This window comes from Vitis riparia, chromosome 9 (assembly GCF_004353265.1).
Source record: "Vitis riparia cultivar Riparia Gloire de Montpellier isolate 1030 chromosome 9, EGFV_Vit.rip_1.0, whole genome shotgun sequence".
NCBI classification, from domain to species: Eukaryota; Viridiplantae; Streptophyta; class Magnoliopsida; order Vitales; family Vitaceae; genus Vitis; species Vitis riparia.
Genome location: NC_048439.1, coordinates 6705273 through 6722892, shown reverse-complemented (window position 1 = coordinate 6722892; position 17620 = coordinate 6705273). Strand labels below are relative to the sequence as shown.

At 34.4% G+C, this 17620-nt stretch overlaps 2 protein-coding genes across 2 annotated transcripts; both read left to right on the top strand.

Moving 5' to 3' along the window:
• The first annotated feature begins 383 nt into the window (after positions 1 to 383).
• On the top strand, positions 384 to 1587 carry LOC117922347 (ethylene-responsive transcription factor WIN1). Its single transcript, XM_034840469.1, has 2 exons — positions 384 to 515; positions 647 to 1587. Exons 1-2 carry the CDS (start codon positions 436 to 438, stop codon positions 1137 to 1139), a joined length of 573 nt encoding a protein of 190 aa, XP_034696360.1. The 5' UTR covers positions 384 to 435; the 3' UTR covers positions 1140 to 1587.
• A 6435-nt stretch (positions 1588 to 8022) lies between these two features.
• On the top strand, positions 8023 to 17603 carry LOC117922690 (TSET complex member tstD). Its single transcript, XM_034840872.1, has 5 exons — positions 8023 to 8136; positions 14315 to 14428; positions 16185 to 16258; positions 16661 to 16791; positions 17257 to 17603. Exons 1-5 carry the CDS (start codon positions 8084 to 8086, stop codon positions 17326 to 17328), a joined length of 444 nt encoding a protein of 147 aa, XP_034696763.1. The 5' UTR covers positions 8023 to 8083; the 3' UTR covers positions 17329 to 17603.
• The last annotated feature ends 17 nt before the right edge of the window (positions 17604 to 17620 follow it).

Here is a 17620-nt window from a genome sequence, read left to right as displayed (position 1 = left end):
TGATCTGATGGAGCACCCTCAAAAGTTTCTTGTCATTTTCCTCATATCAACCAAGAAGATAACAAGATTTTTCAATATTTTTCCAGTAAAACTATTCATATTGTTGACGGGTTATTTGACTACTTCAAATTTTTGGAGTGGGAAATTTGATTTTATGCGGGGGTTGGGAGAAAGCATTGTGGATGAATAAATATAGGGGGAAAGTCCTCCGGGGAGTGAGGGGGAAAGAGGGAAAGGCAGTGGACCACAGCAAAGGGCAGTGAGTGGTAATAACTCCAAAGCAGTTAGCTCACCGACATCGTATCCTCCCTTTGTTAAATGTTACCAACTAGTCGTACAAGCCCTTTATATTTCTATCGCACAACCCCCGATTTTTATTATGATCATCTCTCTCATTTCTCTCTCTCTCTCTCTCTTACATTCACATTCTCGAACATGGTACAGACAAAGAAGTTCAGAGGAGTCAGGCAGCGCCACTGGGGCTCCTGGGTCGCTGAAATTCGCCACCCTTTACTGTATTCTCCACATTCCTTTCTTCTAATTCTTGTCCTTCTCTTCATGTATCTACTGTATTTTGGTTTTCCTCATCTCTTTTTGGCATTTTTCATGTTAGTTTCAAATGCATATTCTTTGTTGTGCTTTGTAGCAAGAGGAGGGTGTGGTTAGGGACGTTTGAGACTGCAGAAGAGGCCGCTCGAGCCTACGACGAGGCGGCGGTGATGATGAGCGGACGCAATGCCAAAACAAACTTCCCCACTGCCGTGAATCACGCCAACAATGAGGAGTCGTCCTCTTCGTCTCCCACCGCTCTTTCTGCGATACTCAGCGCCAAGCTGCGTAAATGTTGTAAATCCCCATCTCCCTCCCTCACTTGCCTAAGGCTGGACACCGAGAATTCCAATATAGGAGTGTGGCAGAAGCGGGCGGGGACGCGATCCGACTCCAATTGGGTGATGACAGTGGAGCTTGGGAAGAAGAATGAGCAGGCGGCGGAGGCAGGAGCGGAGGCGGAAGTGGCCATGGTGGACACTCCAGAGACCTCATCATCAGGATTAAGGGAAGGTAGTGGGGATCATGGGATGGATGAAGAGGAGAGGATTGCATTGCAGATGATAGAGGAACTGCTAAACAGGAATTGAAGGTCAGCCTGGTACTTGAAAATTCACATGGGGCTTGCCAATACATGGGAGCTCCCATGTGCAGTCACCATCATGGCATTGTGTTTGATTTTTCAAAGTACCAGCTGTTACTTCGATCTTCAGAAGAATGGGGCATAAATTCTAGCCATATATATATATATATATGTATCTTGATTTAGACCTCCACGGAGGTAAGTTAATTGTGTGTCTGTGTAAAATGTATTCAGCTAAACGCCAACCCACCCAAAAGAAAAGGGACCTTCTATATATCGATCTATAAACTAGTGTTCTATATAGAAGAAGAGATAAAAAAAACTGTCATATTTTATGTGGTAGGAGAGCAAAATAAATGAATTGGGTTTCATCAACTTCCTTTCTCTTTGTGTGTTTGTGTGGGGTGTGAGCATTTTGAATTATACATTGTGCTCTAAGATATTGGAGTTGTGAATTTATAAGTCTTGATTGTTTCTTATTTTCTCGTCCACGAACTTCCTTTTCTCATCACTTTAATTTACCTTTGGATAATTTTTTGCCTCATTAATGAACACTGCGAAAGTTCCATACTACGAAAGAAAATTAACATCATTGCGAAAATGGTATAGTACCATTAATTATCAATAGGGACAGACCATGAGCGCTGTTGTCCGTGTTGTGTTTCCTAGAAGATTTTGAAATTAAGTAGGGATATATGCTTGATGGAACTCTCTATATCAATGGATAATCTCAAGCTCATGCTTCAATTAAACTCTTGATACAAATATAACACATCCATTTGAAGTGATCAGTCTGTTTTCCCTTGTCTAGGATTCTATGTTGTGGTGGCCTATATGCCACGACATTTCAAGGGGAAAAAGACAAGCCAATTTCAAACTTTATTAGCATCAAATATATGGTCATGACCCAGTCCTTGTTTTGTCACATTGCCATCCTTACTGATGGTATATATATGATCGACCATGTGGCCTCAAATGCAATGAAACTACTGGTATAATGTTCTAGCAGATTAATATATGAATATGGTTTAATTTTCAGAAAGCAACAATTGTAATCTCAACACTATGTGTCAAATGGTCCAGTAAGGCAAACACCTCCTTGATTATCAACTTACTGTTACCTTAACAAGGGCATACATCGTACATAAATAGCGAAACAAATGTCGATTAGAACATTGACAAAGACAACTCCAATTGGTTCTAGACAGCCATAATTTTCAATAAGCAAGTGGATACATCAAACCACATTAGCATTAGTGTGGGAGAAAAATTTGCCTACTTTGTTTTGATAATGACATGAATGATCAATCAATAACATGTGTAATGAATTCGTCGTTAGAAACGTCACATGTATTAGTTGCTAAGATAAATCAAATAAGAGAATACTAGTACTTATGCTGGTTTGTGATGGAAACAACATCTGTTATGGATGTATGAAGCCGATATTAAGAAAATTTAATAGACCGGAGATCGAGTTGATGTGAGCTGATACTTGCATTTTCTTATACTGAAGGATTGTGGCAGGCAAATCATAAATCCATCATCATATCCAAATGTGTGTAATCAAATCTGTAACCTCCATACTTTGATATGAAAGGCATAACATAAATATCATGGCGAATGATTATTACACCGATAAAGACAATCTAATTTCCCTTTAGGAAGCAAGCATGCATGTTGATAAATGTAAACAAGTGACCAAATTATTGAAATTCGATCACAAAAGGGTGGTTATGACTGTTGAACATGGACATAATAAATTGGCTGATGTTATAAGAAAGGTTGGTAATCATTGAATTAAACTAAAGCATTCAATATAGTGGCACAGAAGAGAGATACTTAGAGTGGAAATGAAGTTGAAAACAAGTGATATATATACACTGTGAGTCTCCTTCAAGGGAAGTATAAGGCAATTTAAACTATCTTTTCTACTGTTTTTTATGCTGCTTACCATGGAAAAAAACATTATTTTCAATGAAATAAGTGAGGAATTATTCCATTTGGATCTCATAGATTTGATATCTCTCTCAAAATTTAAGTGAGTTTATATCCATCTCAAATTGCTAGACTATATAAAGAACTAATTTTGGACTATCCAAGCTGTCACTAGAAGTACCTAATTTGGGGAATCAAAGCCCATGTGGTGGAGATTCATTGGCCTCAAGGGAGGCATTTCCACTTGATAACAATATCATAAAGACTAAAATGACTTCAGGTGGGGGCAACCCAAGTGGTAGGTTTGATAATCAATTCTCCATTACCCCTGGATAAGCCTTAGATTGAGGTTTTATAGAGTGAAAAATACCCTTTAGGGTTTATTCTAATGGTGGTTAGGTGAGAAAGAAAAGTGGCATTTGATGTAGACTTAATTTGCTATAGGAGTTAGGTAGCTTTATCTTTCATAAGAAAGGTTGAAGGGCTGTATTGTGCATTTTCCTTCAACAATGTGCTCTAATGTGCATTTATACTAGGCCCCATATTGTCTAAGTAGGGGTCCCAATAAATTCAAACTGCTTTAAGCTAAAGCACTACATACATTAGTCTAGAAGAATGGAGACTGATCAAGATTCTTAGAACATTTTCCTAGTTTTTAAGTGATGATCATTTGGAGGTCCACTCCTAATATGTCCAAATTTCTTCAAATGGGAAGTCCAAATTCCTTATAAAGCTTCATTGAATTTGAACCAAAGAATTTGAGTCCTAATGTTTTGAAAAACTGTTACATTGGAGAAAATTTCCACTAATTATTGGACAATGATTTGCGATAATATTGTCTGAATTCAGACAGTGTCACATATAAGAATTCAATGGAATTAATTCCTTGATTGCAATGCTATGATTTCCCTCTCATGACAGGCTTTCTAAAATTGGTGGACTCCCAATCACACTTTCATGACAGCCTTCTAAGAGGGATAGCATGCATATATGTGGTAACAATGAAAGGGGAGTTCATTACTCAAATATCTACATGAACTCAATGCATTGACAATCACTAACAACTAACCATTTCTAATTTGGAAGAAATAACTAAAGTCATTTTTAGGTCATGTTTGGTACGCGAGGATAAGGATTGAGAATGAATGTTTCATTTTTTTTTTTTTTCATATTTGGATAATTTAACTGATAATGGGAATTGAATCAAGAATTATTCTAAAGAGCTAAGAGGTATTTTGATTCCCTAGTGCAAGTTATTTTTAAAAATTAAAAAACCAAAAACTATTTTTGATAAGTTTTTTGTAAAATAATTTTTTTTTATTTTAATTTTGTAATAAAAAATTGTAAATTCAATTAAATTGTAATTACAAATAAATTAAAAAAAAATGTATAGTTTTTAATAAAATATGAATAGTATATATTATAATAAAATCATAAATTATATTTTTTATAAATATTATTAAAGAATAATTGATTTATTTTGTTAAAAATAAATAATAATTTAAAATCAATCATTATTAACACTATTTTTTAAAAATTAGTAAATTTATTACTTTGCTTTTAAAAATTGTTTCTCAAGAACAACAATCAAATAGTGGCATTAATTTGTTAGAAATATTTGTTTTTAAATCACAAGCCCAAACATGTTTTTATTATTTAGCAAAAAAAAAAAAAAAAAAAAACTCTCAAAGTTGTTCTATTTTTTAAATGAAAATAAAAAATTATTTAAATTATATGTACAAATATTATTATCAATTTTTAAAAAAAAAAAATTATTTCTATCATTATTTAGTATTAAAATAGAAACAAATAATCATTTTAAACTTGTATTTATACATACATTAACCATAAGAATTGAAATCATCAAATTTATTCTTATCTAAGGAGGTCTAGGAATGAACAAAGAATTTTCATTCCCCAACATGGCCTTAGTGGCTTAGTGCATGGTGATTAATTCAAACCCCTGGCAAGACCAGTGCCTAGCTCCCTGCCTTATAAGGCATGCAACTCCAACAGGTGTCATTGACTCATCCCACTAAAAACTAAAAAACAAATTAATTTATTTATATTTAGAATGCCCTTACAATAGGGTACAAGAGGGATTTATAGCATAAGAACAACCACAAGCAGCCTGAGAACTGAACTTCAACTCAAGAAGCTAACAACTAATAGCCAAGTGCTAGCCATTTATGTAATGGAAAAATTAAACAAAATAGAACTAATCATGCATGGGATGAGGCCTGTAAGTTCTCCCACTCAATAGAATGAAAGATGATGATATCATGTCAGGGCACAGTCTATTTAGTTTGAATTATTTGTTCTAATTAAATAGTTGGACATATGTTGTCTACAAACCTACTCATGGGGAATGCTGGATCTCAAATGGTGATATGTGAAGGCTGGAGCTAGTGTCATTGTACAGTACTCTACATGCATGAATGGTTCTCTTGATCACTCTGTAGGCAATATATTATTAGGTAAATCCAACATGGAACACTTGCTGTAGCTGGCTCTTTGTTAGTTTTTCAATGGCTCATTGTAAACCTATGCTATACATTGAAAATCTTCAGAGTAAAAAAGTTATCCACAGGCATGTACAGACAGCAAGGTTTTGTTATAGAATGGCCTGAATAAGAATCTTTAATAACCTAACCTATTCTTTGGAGGTTGAGATCCCTTGGGCGCTAGGGGGTTGACATTAATCCATGGGTTGGCTGTTAGTTGACTATAACACCACGCATTCCGAATCAGAACCCATTCTGAATTGAGTTCCATGGTTCTACAAAAGTGTGTGTATATACATATTAACCCAAAAGTTTCAAATATTAATTGGATAGTTAATCAATAAATCAAGAATTCTAATTGCATATGAACACAAATAATTTATGTGGAAAGCCACCCACTAAGCTTAAACATACTCGTTAGCATGCATTTAGAAATTATGTCTTCTAACACTGTATCTGACTCTGGTTCCTAGCAGAGGAACCTTGGGATGTTGAGGGCTTGCCCATATATTGTTTCATAGACGTTGAGTATAAAGAGCTATATTATCATAGAGTTGAGGTAGAGGGAGAGCTCACCTTATTCATGATACAATGAATCCTATGATTTTCAAGGACTATGACTAAGGGCTTCTTCCCTCTTCGAGGTTACTAATCCCTGTTATATTTTACTGTTCTATTTGAACATCCACTCTATTGTTTTAGGCATATTCTTTCGCATTATGATCTATGGATAGATCATTCTGGTCTTTCCTCATTCCATTTGTCAAACATTTTGATTATATTGAGACCATTCCACATGTGTCGCTTGAGTTTCAGGTTTTGATTTGTGAGCTTGAGGCTATTGTTAAAAGTCTTTGAAGGGAATTAAGTCGAATTCCCAACCTGTGAGAAACAAAAAATAGAGAAAACACACGTTAAAGAAAAACAATCACACGCACAAGACATTATTTGCGTGGTTCGACAATTTGCCTACGTCCACGGAGTTGTAGGGATATCACAATTATCAGGGAAGAATAGAGAGTACAACTTTCGACTACAATATTTTCTTTTTATATGAAACATGACAATAACACCACACTAAAAAACCCTAATTACAAAAGGTGATTCCACAATGGACTAAATGGGCCTAAAAGTTTTTTTTCCCGAGGCGCTGCCCCCAAACCCCCAGGAGGCTTGTCCATGAGCGCTCTGGCTTGGGCCGATATGGAATAAGTCTAAGTAAATCTCCCATTAAAAAACCACGCAATATTATTTGAGTCAGATCATCAAACCGAATAAAACAAAACTAGGCTCCACAAAACCTAACAGTCTTTATGAGAAGACTTGTGAACTTCTCGTCTATATTCGTTTATCTAGTTACATTAAGCCAGTTTGAATTTTAAATATGTTTGTGGTATATACTTTCTATCCATCCTTCCATCATGCCTTGATCTGCCACAACCGATGATTCTCAGAAAGTTGCCATAATATCAAAAACCATCTAAGGTCAATGGGATTGCCCAAGGGAAACTCCAAAAATTAACCACACCTGAGATTGCATTTGATATCCAATAAGAGTATCATGTGCTTGCTTGGCCCACGTACAACAATTAATAAAAGCTCATGGTTTAAGCATGTTAACCACACCTGGGGAGCTATCGCCATCCCTCTTGCTAATGAGAAGGATAATATTAGAATCATTGTGTAGTGGCTAAAGCGCCAAGGGGCATGGTAGCTGAGGGCATCATGAAAGCACTTTTTGCACGATTGTGGGAGCCTCACAACCCATTGATGGGTCCTCAATTGATGGCATGTTGGACTCCATTGATCAATTATGCATTCACGAAGTTGCTTGTATAGGTGGTCTATAGGTGCATATGAAAGCTCAAGTTGATGAGTTATATGACCATTTCCAACACATAAATGGTCGTATAACATAAATTGAAAAGGTCTTATGCTCTATTGTACCTAGATTGATAAATACTAAATTATTTTAGTGTAAAAACGTTATAATTTTACAATACAATCATTTAAATTGATTCATTTAATCATATACTTTGAAAAGGTATTGATATAATACGATTTGAATAACAAATCTTCTATGAATATCCAAAAATATCATTCACCTCCCAATCAAACATACAATGTAATAAAATTAGAGTTGAAAAATCTATTACGATTTGACAACACGATTCAAGTTTGATACGATTTAAATTAAATATGATTATAAATATAATCATAAACACATCAAATTCGTATCTACCTGCATAATTCATTTAATGAAGAATTGTTATTGGATTAATTTTGTATAATAATATTTGATCCAAATTGATTTATTTAATAATATTGTTGATTAACTTGATTATAATTATAATATAGTCGACCCATAATTTTAAATAAATAATTCAATTAAATCATAAATATATCATATTAAAGGGCATTTTGGTAATCACATCTCGTAATTTCTGGAAGCCTTGCATCGAAGGGGGAGAGAGAGAAGACAGAGAGGGAGGGAGATCCAGAGAGAGCAAACATGCTGCTGGCGGTTCTATTCGCCAACTCAGAAGGCAACATATTAGTCGAACGGTACGCCGATCGTCTTTTCCGTTGATTTTTCTTGATCATCATCGTCTTTTTTCCATTCAACATACTCATCTTCTTCATGTTCCGTATACATACCAGATCTATCTCATTAGCAATGTTATGTTTAATTTTTATTTTTATTTTCAATATTTAGTTTGGTAATATTGATTTGGAATACTCTTTTCTGATTATGGTTGATTGGTTTTGTTGGGAGGTTTGTGATTGTTTGGTATTGGATTGGATCTTGGTTTGCCTTTAGGGTGTTCTAGGATAATTCAATGAGGGGTCTTGCACTGGAGCTGAGATGGGTTGATTATGATTTTGATGGAATTCAATTTTCCATTGTATGTCGAAACATTTTTTTTCTTTCTTATTTTTCCTCCTTTTGCTTGATAACTAGGTAATTAAAAAAAAGATACAGAATCCACCCCAAGGCTTAGGCAGAATCCAAAGATTTCATAAAGCCCGAGAAAGATTACCCACAACCTTGGAGAAGGCAATATTTTCAAATTGTTCTTGAAGTTTTATAAATTTTAAGTGTATCCCCTAACACAATATGCTCAATTCTGCAAAAATGATTCTTAATTCTTAAATTTTACTCTTATTTTTTACCTATTCAGAAAATTGCCCATGACCTCCAACTCTCAACCATTGGGAGCTCTAAAAAAATTGAAATTCCATTGCATCTCGTCCTTGAACACAGGATCAAATTGCCTAGCATCACAACAACAGTCATGCCCAAAGGGCACACTCTTATTTTTCCGAAGTCTTAACTATGAATGCATGATAACCTCAGACACCAACTCTATTACACTTTTTGACTTAACTACATTGATACCCTGCTCATATAGTCATCACTGAATTTCTACACTTAATATCTTCTTTCAAAATCCATCCCTTTTTATGCTAACTGCAACAACTACTTTTCTAATAAAGTTCCATTCACAATCACCAATGACTAGGTCTCCAAACTCCTTGCCTCAGTTGAAAGTAGAAATAGTGTCCCAAGTAACCCCAGTCAAGTTCTTCACCCTAATCTGTCTGAAGGAAAGTTCATTAAAACTTTCCAACTGTTAACCAAGGACTTAAAAATAAGGAAAGAGGATATCCTGTTTGACCCCTATTTGTTTTTGGGTAAATTCATGAGTAGTTTAGTGGAGGAAGGTCTTATGCAAGGATTCTAGATCTGGTTTTTTGATGAACGGGGAGTAACAATTTCACATTTGTTGCTTGCCGATGATATGGTCTTGTTTTGTGGAGCAGATAGAACGCAATTGTTGTATGTCAGGAGTTCCAGTTGGCTTTTATAAGCAGTTTTTGGGCAAAAAATAAAATTTGGAAACAGCATTATGATTCCTCAGGACTGGTGGAGGATATTCATGTTCTGGTTTCACCTGTTCCCTGTGGTGTGGACCAGTTGGCATCATCCTGTTTGGAACTTCCTCTAGGGTCATTTGGAGGTGGTATCAGTGCTGGAGTTTGTAGTGAAATGATATCAAAAAATTTGCAATGTTGAAGAAGCAACATTTTTTGAGGGATAGATTGACACTAATTTTTCATATAAGGCACTCTGTTGAGCTTATTGGTGTATTTTATATCTTTATTTAAGATTTTCAGCCTGGGTAAGAAATAAATTAAAAAATATTCAACAAGAGGTTTCTTTGTGGTGGGATGGAAACAAGATTCACTTGGTCAGATGGAAAGTAGTTTCTTTACTTGAGGAGGTCCCTTGGTATTAGATATTGAGTGCTTCAATAAGTTTTTTGGCTAACTTCCTATGGTGGTTTGTGAGTGAGGGAGAGAATTTATGGAGAAGAATAATGGTGGGCAAGTTTAACGAAAAAGAGAAGGTTTATTGTCTACAGACGGTAAGAACCCTTGTGTGAAGGAGCTCTAGAAGTACTTTAGGAGTGGTTGGACCGAGTTGCTGAATTTACTATTTTAGAATTGGAAATGAACAAAGAGTAAAGTTTTGGCACAAATGTTTGATGGAGCAATGTTCTCTTCAAAAGTTGTTTCAGGATGAAGATAATGGGTACAATTGGAAGATTATTGGAGCATTGAGGAGGGTGTTGGTCAATATTGTGAAATCTTAGGTTTCTTAGAAATTTTCATGATTGAGAATTGAGAATGTTGGATTCTTTCTTCGGTTGTCATATTGTTTTGGCAACTTTGGGGAGTAGAGAGGATACTTTTTGGTGGCAGGTAGCAAAAACTGTCTGCTTATTTTTAGCCTTTAACTTCTTACGGAAATGCTTCTTTTCTGGTTTCACATTTGTTGGCACGTTGTGCCCTCTGCAGCTCAGCTGAACTGGCAAAGTCTCCCACTCAACAATGAGAGCTCCCAAGTGTGAGTTCGGGCTTACCCAAGGACATGGTCCTTGGTGGAGGATTGTGTATTCATGGTTTTCTTTGGTCCTTTGAAGTGGGGCCAGTGGGTCTGTGTTATAAAAACAATGTGTCAGGATCTTGTCTTCCTTCTAAAGTGGCGTTTTTGGACTTAACTGATAGGTTGTGAGGGTATTGAATTTGTTTGTATTCGATCCATTTCCTTTTTTTCTGTCACGATATATTTGGATTTTTTTTTTCTTGCTTTTCTTTTGGTTGTTGCTGGTATATATCATGTGTACATAAGCTGCACCTTTTCTTTTCTTGTATTTCTTAAGTAAATTTTTATTGTGTTGCTGAAGTGCATTTGTCTTTCTTTTCTTTTAATTTTTCCTCTTCCCTTTTTTCTACTGCTTTTTTTTTTCATCTTCCTTTCCTTTTCCTGTTATGAATCCCGTGTGCAATATGCTCACCCCTCAGTGCATCTCAATTCATTTTGTTTGCTTCTCAAATAAGGCTAGAAATCAAGGTCAGCCATACCCCTAAAAACCTGCTAGAGTTCTTTCAAATGTGTCAATTGCTGAGTACCAATTCATTTCAAACATAAAGACCTTATATAAAAGAAGGAGAAGACAAGGGAAACATGTAGATGGCCCAAAAGATGTAAAATCCTTAGCATTCCTGACCTCACTCAATAGCCTATTTCAATTTGTTCAACTGGGTATATTTGGAAAGGGATTACATAGAATATGTTGTTTGTTGATGGGATATTATAGGAATTGTAATTCTTTGAAATTTATGATTACAAGTGGGAGATTAATAATGATTGATTGCAGGACATTGAGCGTTTTCTTTATCTTGAAATTATTCATCCATAGTAGGGACTAGAGTAAGCACCCTCATTGAATTGGAGTGGTATAGACAAACTGGAGTAGTTGTTGGTATTTTCATTGTTGTATGATTAGTGCAGGCCTATCAGATGAAGGAAGGATTTCATCAGGTGACATGAGGCTAATCATGCTTTATGATGCATAATTCCTTGTTATCATTACTAAACTCAGTCAATGAGGGCAAGTTGGGCACTGAATGAGAAGTTTGAGGTGGATGAGTAATGAGACTGCAAAGTTTAATCATGATATTATTCTGTCATTTCATTTGTAAGAAGTTTGAGGTAACCCCTAATAATGGAAGTATGAGAGAGTTGAATATAGGACCGTAAAAATTTCCACAACTAGAGAAGCTTTTCTTTGTTGTATAATGAGATGGGTGATCAAAAAGATAAAAGAAAGGAAAGAAAGGAAAAGATAGATCCTTGGCAATCACACCAAGATTCCTAAACAATCAATCATACCTAGGATTTCCTAAGCAATCACACTTAAATGAAAACAAAAGAAAAAATATAGGTCTATAGCAATCACACAAAGGCAATCACAACTTTAGGAAACTTGATTGCTACTAAATTCTTGATGAATTTTATTCATTGAATTTGAAAGACTATATAGATTAACATAGACTTGGGAATATTACTTATTTTCCTAATCAAATTATAAACTAGAATAAATAGAAATTTAACTAAAAGATAAACTATTAACACTAATTCTAATAAAATAAAAACAAACTCCAACTAAAACTATGAGATAATACATTTATGTAAAAGCTTTTTTACTGAATATCTTTCCTTATCATTCTCCTGAGCTTGGAAAAACTCTACTTTGGCAATGAAAGCAAATGATACCTAAGTTCATGGAAGGAAACATTAACCTCATCAAGTTATAATGCTGTGAGTAGGCTTTGATACCAAATTGGTGCAGCACTGTAAAACTTTCCGGTACTATAGCAATTATTTCTTTGTTTTATGGTGGGATGAGAGATCAAAGAGGACAAAACAAAGGGAAAGAAAAGAAAAAAAGGGATTATTGGCAATCACACCTTTAAGACGCTATATAATTACTAAATTCTCAGTAAATTATATTCATTAACAAATGTAAGACTACATAGGTTTTTTATAGACTCATGAAACTCCTTTTCCTAATAAGACTAAGGGGTGGTTGTTTTTTTTTACTTAAGTCTTAAAACAACTTGCTCTAAGACTTAAGTCATTTTTAGAGGAGTTTGTTTTTTTAACTTTTTAGTTTTTTTAAGACAATTTTGTCTTGATGAAAAAAGTAAAAATTTTAATTTTTATCTTAATGGAAAAGTCTCTTGTTCTCATTTCTCTTTTCAACCTTTAACTTTGTTAATACTCAAATCCAATTTCTCAAAATAAATAAAATTTATTTTTAAAAATTTTGATAACGCTTGTCTTAAAAATAAATTCAACTAACTCAATTTATGTAATTAGATGAGAAATGAATTTACTACAAATTAGTAAAGTTATTCAGAAAAAACTGAATATGATTGAAATAAGTTTTGTTTTTATCCAAATTTCTTTTGTTTTCAAGAAAATTTAGACCTAAAATTTTCTCTTGATCATTACTCAATAGCAAAACTAATAAAATAAAAATCACTTAATTTGGATTGAAAAAAAAAAAGAATCTGATTTAAAATAAATTCACAAAATTCCAAAACTAAAATCAAAATTCACTCTCACGCACCACTCTTTTTGCCTCATAATTCATCTACTTCTCAATGAAATTAAATTACATGAATTTTTGTAAATTCCTTATTTAAAAACAAATATAAACAATGTTGAAGTAATAACTTTTGGATTAGAAATGAAATTACTACTAAATTTAAAATTTCATTTTCTTATCATGTGAAAAAACAAAACAAACTATCATAAATTCCACTGAAATTCATTTAATTAGAACTCCAAAATATACTTCACCCTTATTTAAATATCCACTAGAATCAACAATTCCAATTAATTTGGAAAAATAAAAAGTTAGGATTTGATATTTTTTTTTCAAATTAAAAATCCAAAAATTTATGAATTAATCTTAATAATGGAACACATATTTCAATCACAAATCCATAAATTTGAAGATACACCACATCAAAACGAATGATAACTTAGAAAATTTCTAATATTTTTTTTAGCAACCAAGCATAATTAAAAATCGTAATTATTATGCAATTACTAATTTGCTAACTAATCACATACTAAATCATTATAAAATTTTGATTATAGTGATAAACTATGATATTTTGGGATATTTAGAAATTTGTTAAATTATAATTTTATTTTTCAAATTATCAGTTTTCAAATTAAAATAAGAAGAAATATAGTAATTAATTTTATAAATGTGTTTAACATATACAAATAAATAGATTGAACACTTAACAATACTAAGAGTCTAAGGCATTAACAAAAACAAACAACTTTATACTTTACAATATTCAAACACTATTAAAAACAAACAGTTGAAACACTTATTGATATTTAGCTCTATTCAGATCAGATTTCATATAAAAAAACAAATACTACCAAGACTCTATTCTAATAAAATATAAAACATACTCCAACTAAAACTATGAAATACTAAAATTACTAAAGCTATTTTGTTGAATATTGTATCCCATCAAAGTTGATTTCCATGGTGTGATTTTGTTTGAGGTAGACTACGGTTGTTGAAACTGCATTAGGAAGGAGTCATGTGGTTTTTGTTTGTTCAATCGACCTTAAATGGTAAGGAGGCGGCTTTGTTAAGTTGGATTGAATTATTTAGATGGTTCAAATGTTATATGTTATTATAAAAGAAGGAAATGTTTTTGGATTTACCAAACATAAATTTTAATTTGGTTTCAGATATGATGAATGAATGAATAGCTTTGCTTCAGAAATGACTGCTGAATTTGATCATGTATGGTAAGATTGTTGAATTACTGATTTAAGGTTTATGCTGTATTGCAGATTTAGTGGAGTCCCAGCAGAAGAACGGCTGCATTGGAGATCTTTCTTGGTTAAATTGGGAGCGGACAATCTTAAAGGAGTAAAAAATGAGGAGCTTCTTGTTGCTTGCCACAAGTACGGGTGTTGCTAGTGCATTCTAAACTTTCAGATGTGTGTGTGTGTGTTTTTTACAGGTCAACCATGTGATGCCCCTCTTTCCATTTGAATATATTTCTTGTAGATGTCCCACTTATTCAACTCAAGAAACCTAAAACCCCAGCTCCTTGAATTTGGATGCATGAGTGAATAGGTGGCACATCTACATCAGATCTATTCTTGTGACCAATATTAAATATTCATACTAGGATAGATCATCTCATTTCTGTTTTCAATCATCATTTCATTGTTAACTCCGTTTCACATAGCAAACTTCTGTCCTCACGATGCACTGTCTTGTATCCTTGCTATTTTATTACTAGAATCAGAACTGGAGGAATGTCTCCTTGAATATGTTTAGGCATTTGGTGAAATTCTGGGATTTTTCATTCATGTGAGCAGTGGCAGAGCCAGAGAAAGAGCTAAGGGGGGGCAACATATGAACTTTAGTTCCTCAGGGGGAGGGGGCAGAACGAGACCAAAATGCTCTTATAGCCTAGTGGTAACCATGTTTACTTTGCATAATCTTGGGCCTGGATCAAAACCCATTAATTAGCAGTATTTTTCTTTCAAAAATTTGAGGGGGGCATTTAACCACACACCCCCCCCCCCCCCCCCCCCCCCCCCCCCCCCGGGCATAGCCTGGCTCTGCCCCTGCATGTGAGTGGTGAAAATGTGCTCATAAATCTTCACTAATCTGGTGTCAGTTCACTGCTTGAATGAATGAATTTTCTGTAGTTTCATCATTCTAACAATCATAAATATCCAATATTTTAAGAATATCCCAATTGTTCAATTTTGTTTCACTCATCCAAAATTTTCCATCGGTTTGTTATTTAGATTTATCCACCCCAAATTTTGGGGCTGTTATCAGCTACATGTAGTCAGTCCCTTCTTCATCAGAATTCTGTGATAAGATCCCCAAACTCTCTCCCTGTTCTTTCTTTTTGTTATTATCATGTTCTGTAGGCATGAAGGGTATTTATGTCATTTCATCAACAATCAGAAGAATTGGAACTGCTTGATCATTCTTTAGGCATCTCCAGTTCATCATGATTCAAGTCCTGTAGGGTAGTTGTTACTTCACCAATGATCAGAACAACTGGAACTGCTCGGCTATGTCTTCATATGGTGCAGGGAGATTGGTAACTGGAGGAGCTTGATCCACTGCTTTTATAGATATCTTAGACCATGGTGCATAACAATTTGTAGAAACTAGAACTCTGAAATATCCAGTTAGTTGGATGAACCAATCTGCTGAACCACCTTGTGCACTTTGAAAAATATAACCTCCACCTTGCAAATTCAAAATTTAGACAATGATAGTTTTTTTTTTTTTTTGATAAGCAAAATTTAGACAATGATAGTTGACTTAAGTGTTATATTAAGTCACTGTTCGAGTTTGTAGGTTGGTTGGGGTCTAATCAAGGGAGGGAGCGGTTTTTTGTATTTTCCCTTGTTTGGGCTAGGCTTTTTGTTTTCCTTTTATACAACCTGTGTACCTTGGTGTATAAGCCTTTTAATTAATATATTTTCCGTCTTGCTTACTTATCAAAAAAGATAAATTTAGAATGCGTTTGACAGTGATTTTAAGAAGTATTTTCAGTCTTTCTAATACTTTAAAAATAAAAATTTCCTAGTGTTAGAAAGGCCAAAAACACCTTGTAGAATCAGTACCGAACATACTCTTAGTCACTAATTTGTACTTGGATTAATCCGATGTTCCCTGTATCAGATCAGTGTATATCGTTTACACGGTGCTCGGAGATGTCAGCATCTATGTTGTGGGCAAGGATGAGTATGATGAACTTGCTTGTAAGTATATTCATTTGGGTTCTTTTAGCTACACCATGAATTTAAGCAAGGATAGGCAGAAGCTATCTGACTTTCAAAGTGACAACTTCACCTCTCCCTGTTGAATTGGTTGAGCTCCTCAACAGCCTTTTGCTCCTAACAGCTTGTCATTCTCCCATGTGCATCAAAGCATGGAAGAGCAATGCAACTGTTTAATTGGGGAGGGAAACAGATGGATTACTAAAGTAATCCTCTTACTTCTAGAGAAATATTGTACTACCTTTCCCATTGTAATGCGGTGTTATATCATTAGCTAAGGAATGGCACTTTCATTTATAGCAGAGTTGTTGACCTTTTAAGATTCTTGATCCCATTGCTGATTTTTTAATTACCTTTTTCTGGTTGATTTCTTTGAAGTTGCTTTGGCAGAAGTGATCTTTGTTATAATCTCATCTGTGAAAGATGTCTGTGGGAAGCCTCCAACTGAGCGCCTCTTCCTTGATAAGTACGGAAAGATATGCTTATGTCTGGACGAAATTGTTTGGAAGGTGAGGGGATGCATCAAATTTTTTGCAACCTATAAAGGCTTTTGTCTCTCTACTATCAGTACTATAAGAATCACGCATAACTCTGTTCAGCAAAGAAATAAACAAATAAACATATTAACTTAGCTCTGGAATGCTCTCACTACTCAATCCCCATTCCACGATGGAAACCACTGAGGAATCTGCAAATTCCCATGGAATTCAATGGTGATTCCTACATCTTTCAAAATAATGTTCCACCAATCTCGTATCAGTTAGTAAAAGCCTATGGCATTTGTCATCCTTAAAACAAGGGTAACTTTGTGAAATCTCTGGTTTAATTATCCAGTGTCATAATGGTATTCTTTCATAATGTCTTACTTTTTACCCTCTCAACACTTTAGGCAGCTATGCCTTTTGGCTGCCTTTTATATTGCATTATGGTGCTGAGTATTTTCTTGATCCATTTCTTGCCTTTATTTTCTGAAGGGAATGCTGGAGAATGCTGACAAAGACAGAATCAGGAGACTGACAAGGTTGAAACCTCCAACTGAGTTCTGAACTTGAAGCATCTGCCCATCATCAGCCTATAAAAATAACGCATAGCAAGGCATCCGTCTTTCATGCTTGACAGCTAGATTTTATTTTCAGACCTGAATTCTGGATGATCTTTTGTCATTTGTCTTCATGAGTGGAGACAAGTTTGTGCGATCCTCTGTGTGCTGATTAATGAGGAAATACAATGACTCATATTGTTTTGTGATTTGGAATTCCAACAGAATGTAGACATTTCGTATGTGGTTTTTTAAAGATTATTAGAAACAATTTCACTGAAACCGTTCAGAATATGAAA

Bases quoted from the DNA above. Each gene is read 5' to 3' on its own strand.
- LOC117922690 (XM_034840872.1), top strand. From the start codon at position 8,084: ATGCTGCTGGCGGTTCTATTCGCCAACTCAGAAGGCAACATATTAGTC. The intron at 8,137-14,314 runs GTACGCCGATCG...GCTGTATTGCAG, and splicing joins GGCAACATATTAGTCGAACG to ATTTAGTGGAGTCCCAGCAG. The intron at 16,259-16,660 runs TTGCTTGTAAGT...ATTTCTTTGAAG, and splicing joins CAAGGATGAGTATGATGAAC to TTGCTTTGGCAGAAGTGATC.
- LOC117922347 (XM_034840469.1), top strand. From the start codon at position 436: ATGGTACAGACAAAGAAGTTCAGAGGAGTCAGGCAGCGCCACTGGGGC. The intron at 516-646 runs GTATTCTCCACA...TGTGCTTTGTAG, and splicing joins GAAATTCGCCACCCTTTACT to CAAGAGGAGGGTGTGGTTAG.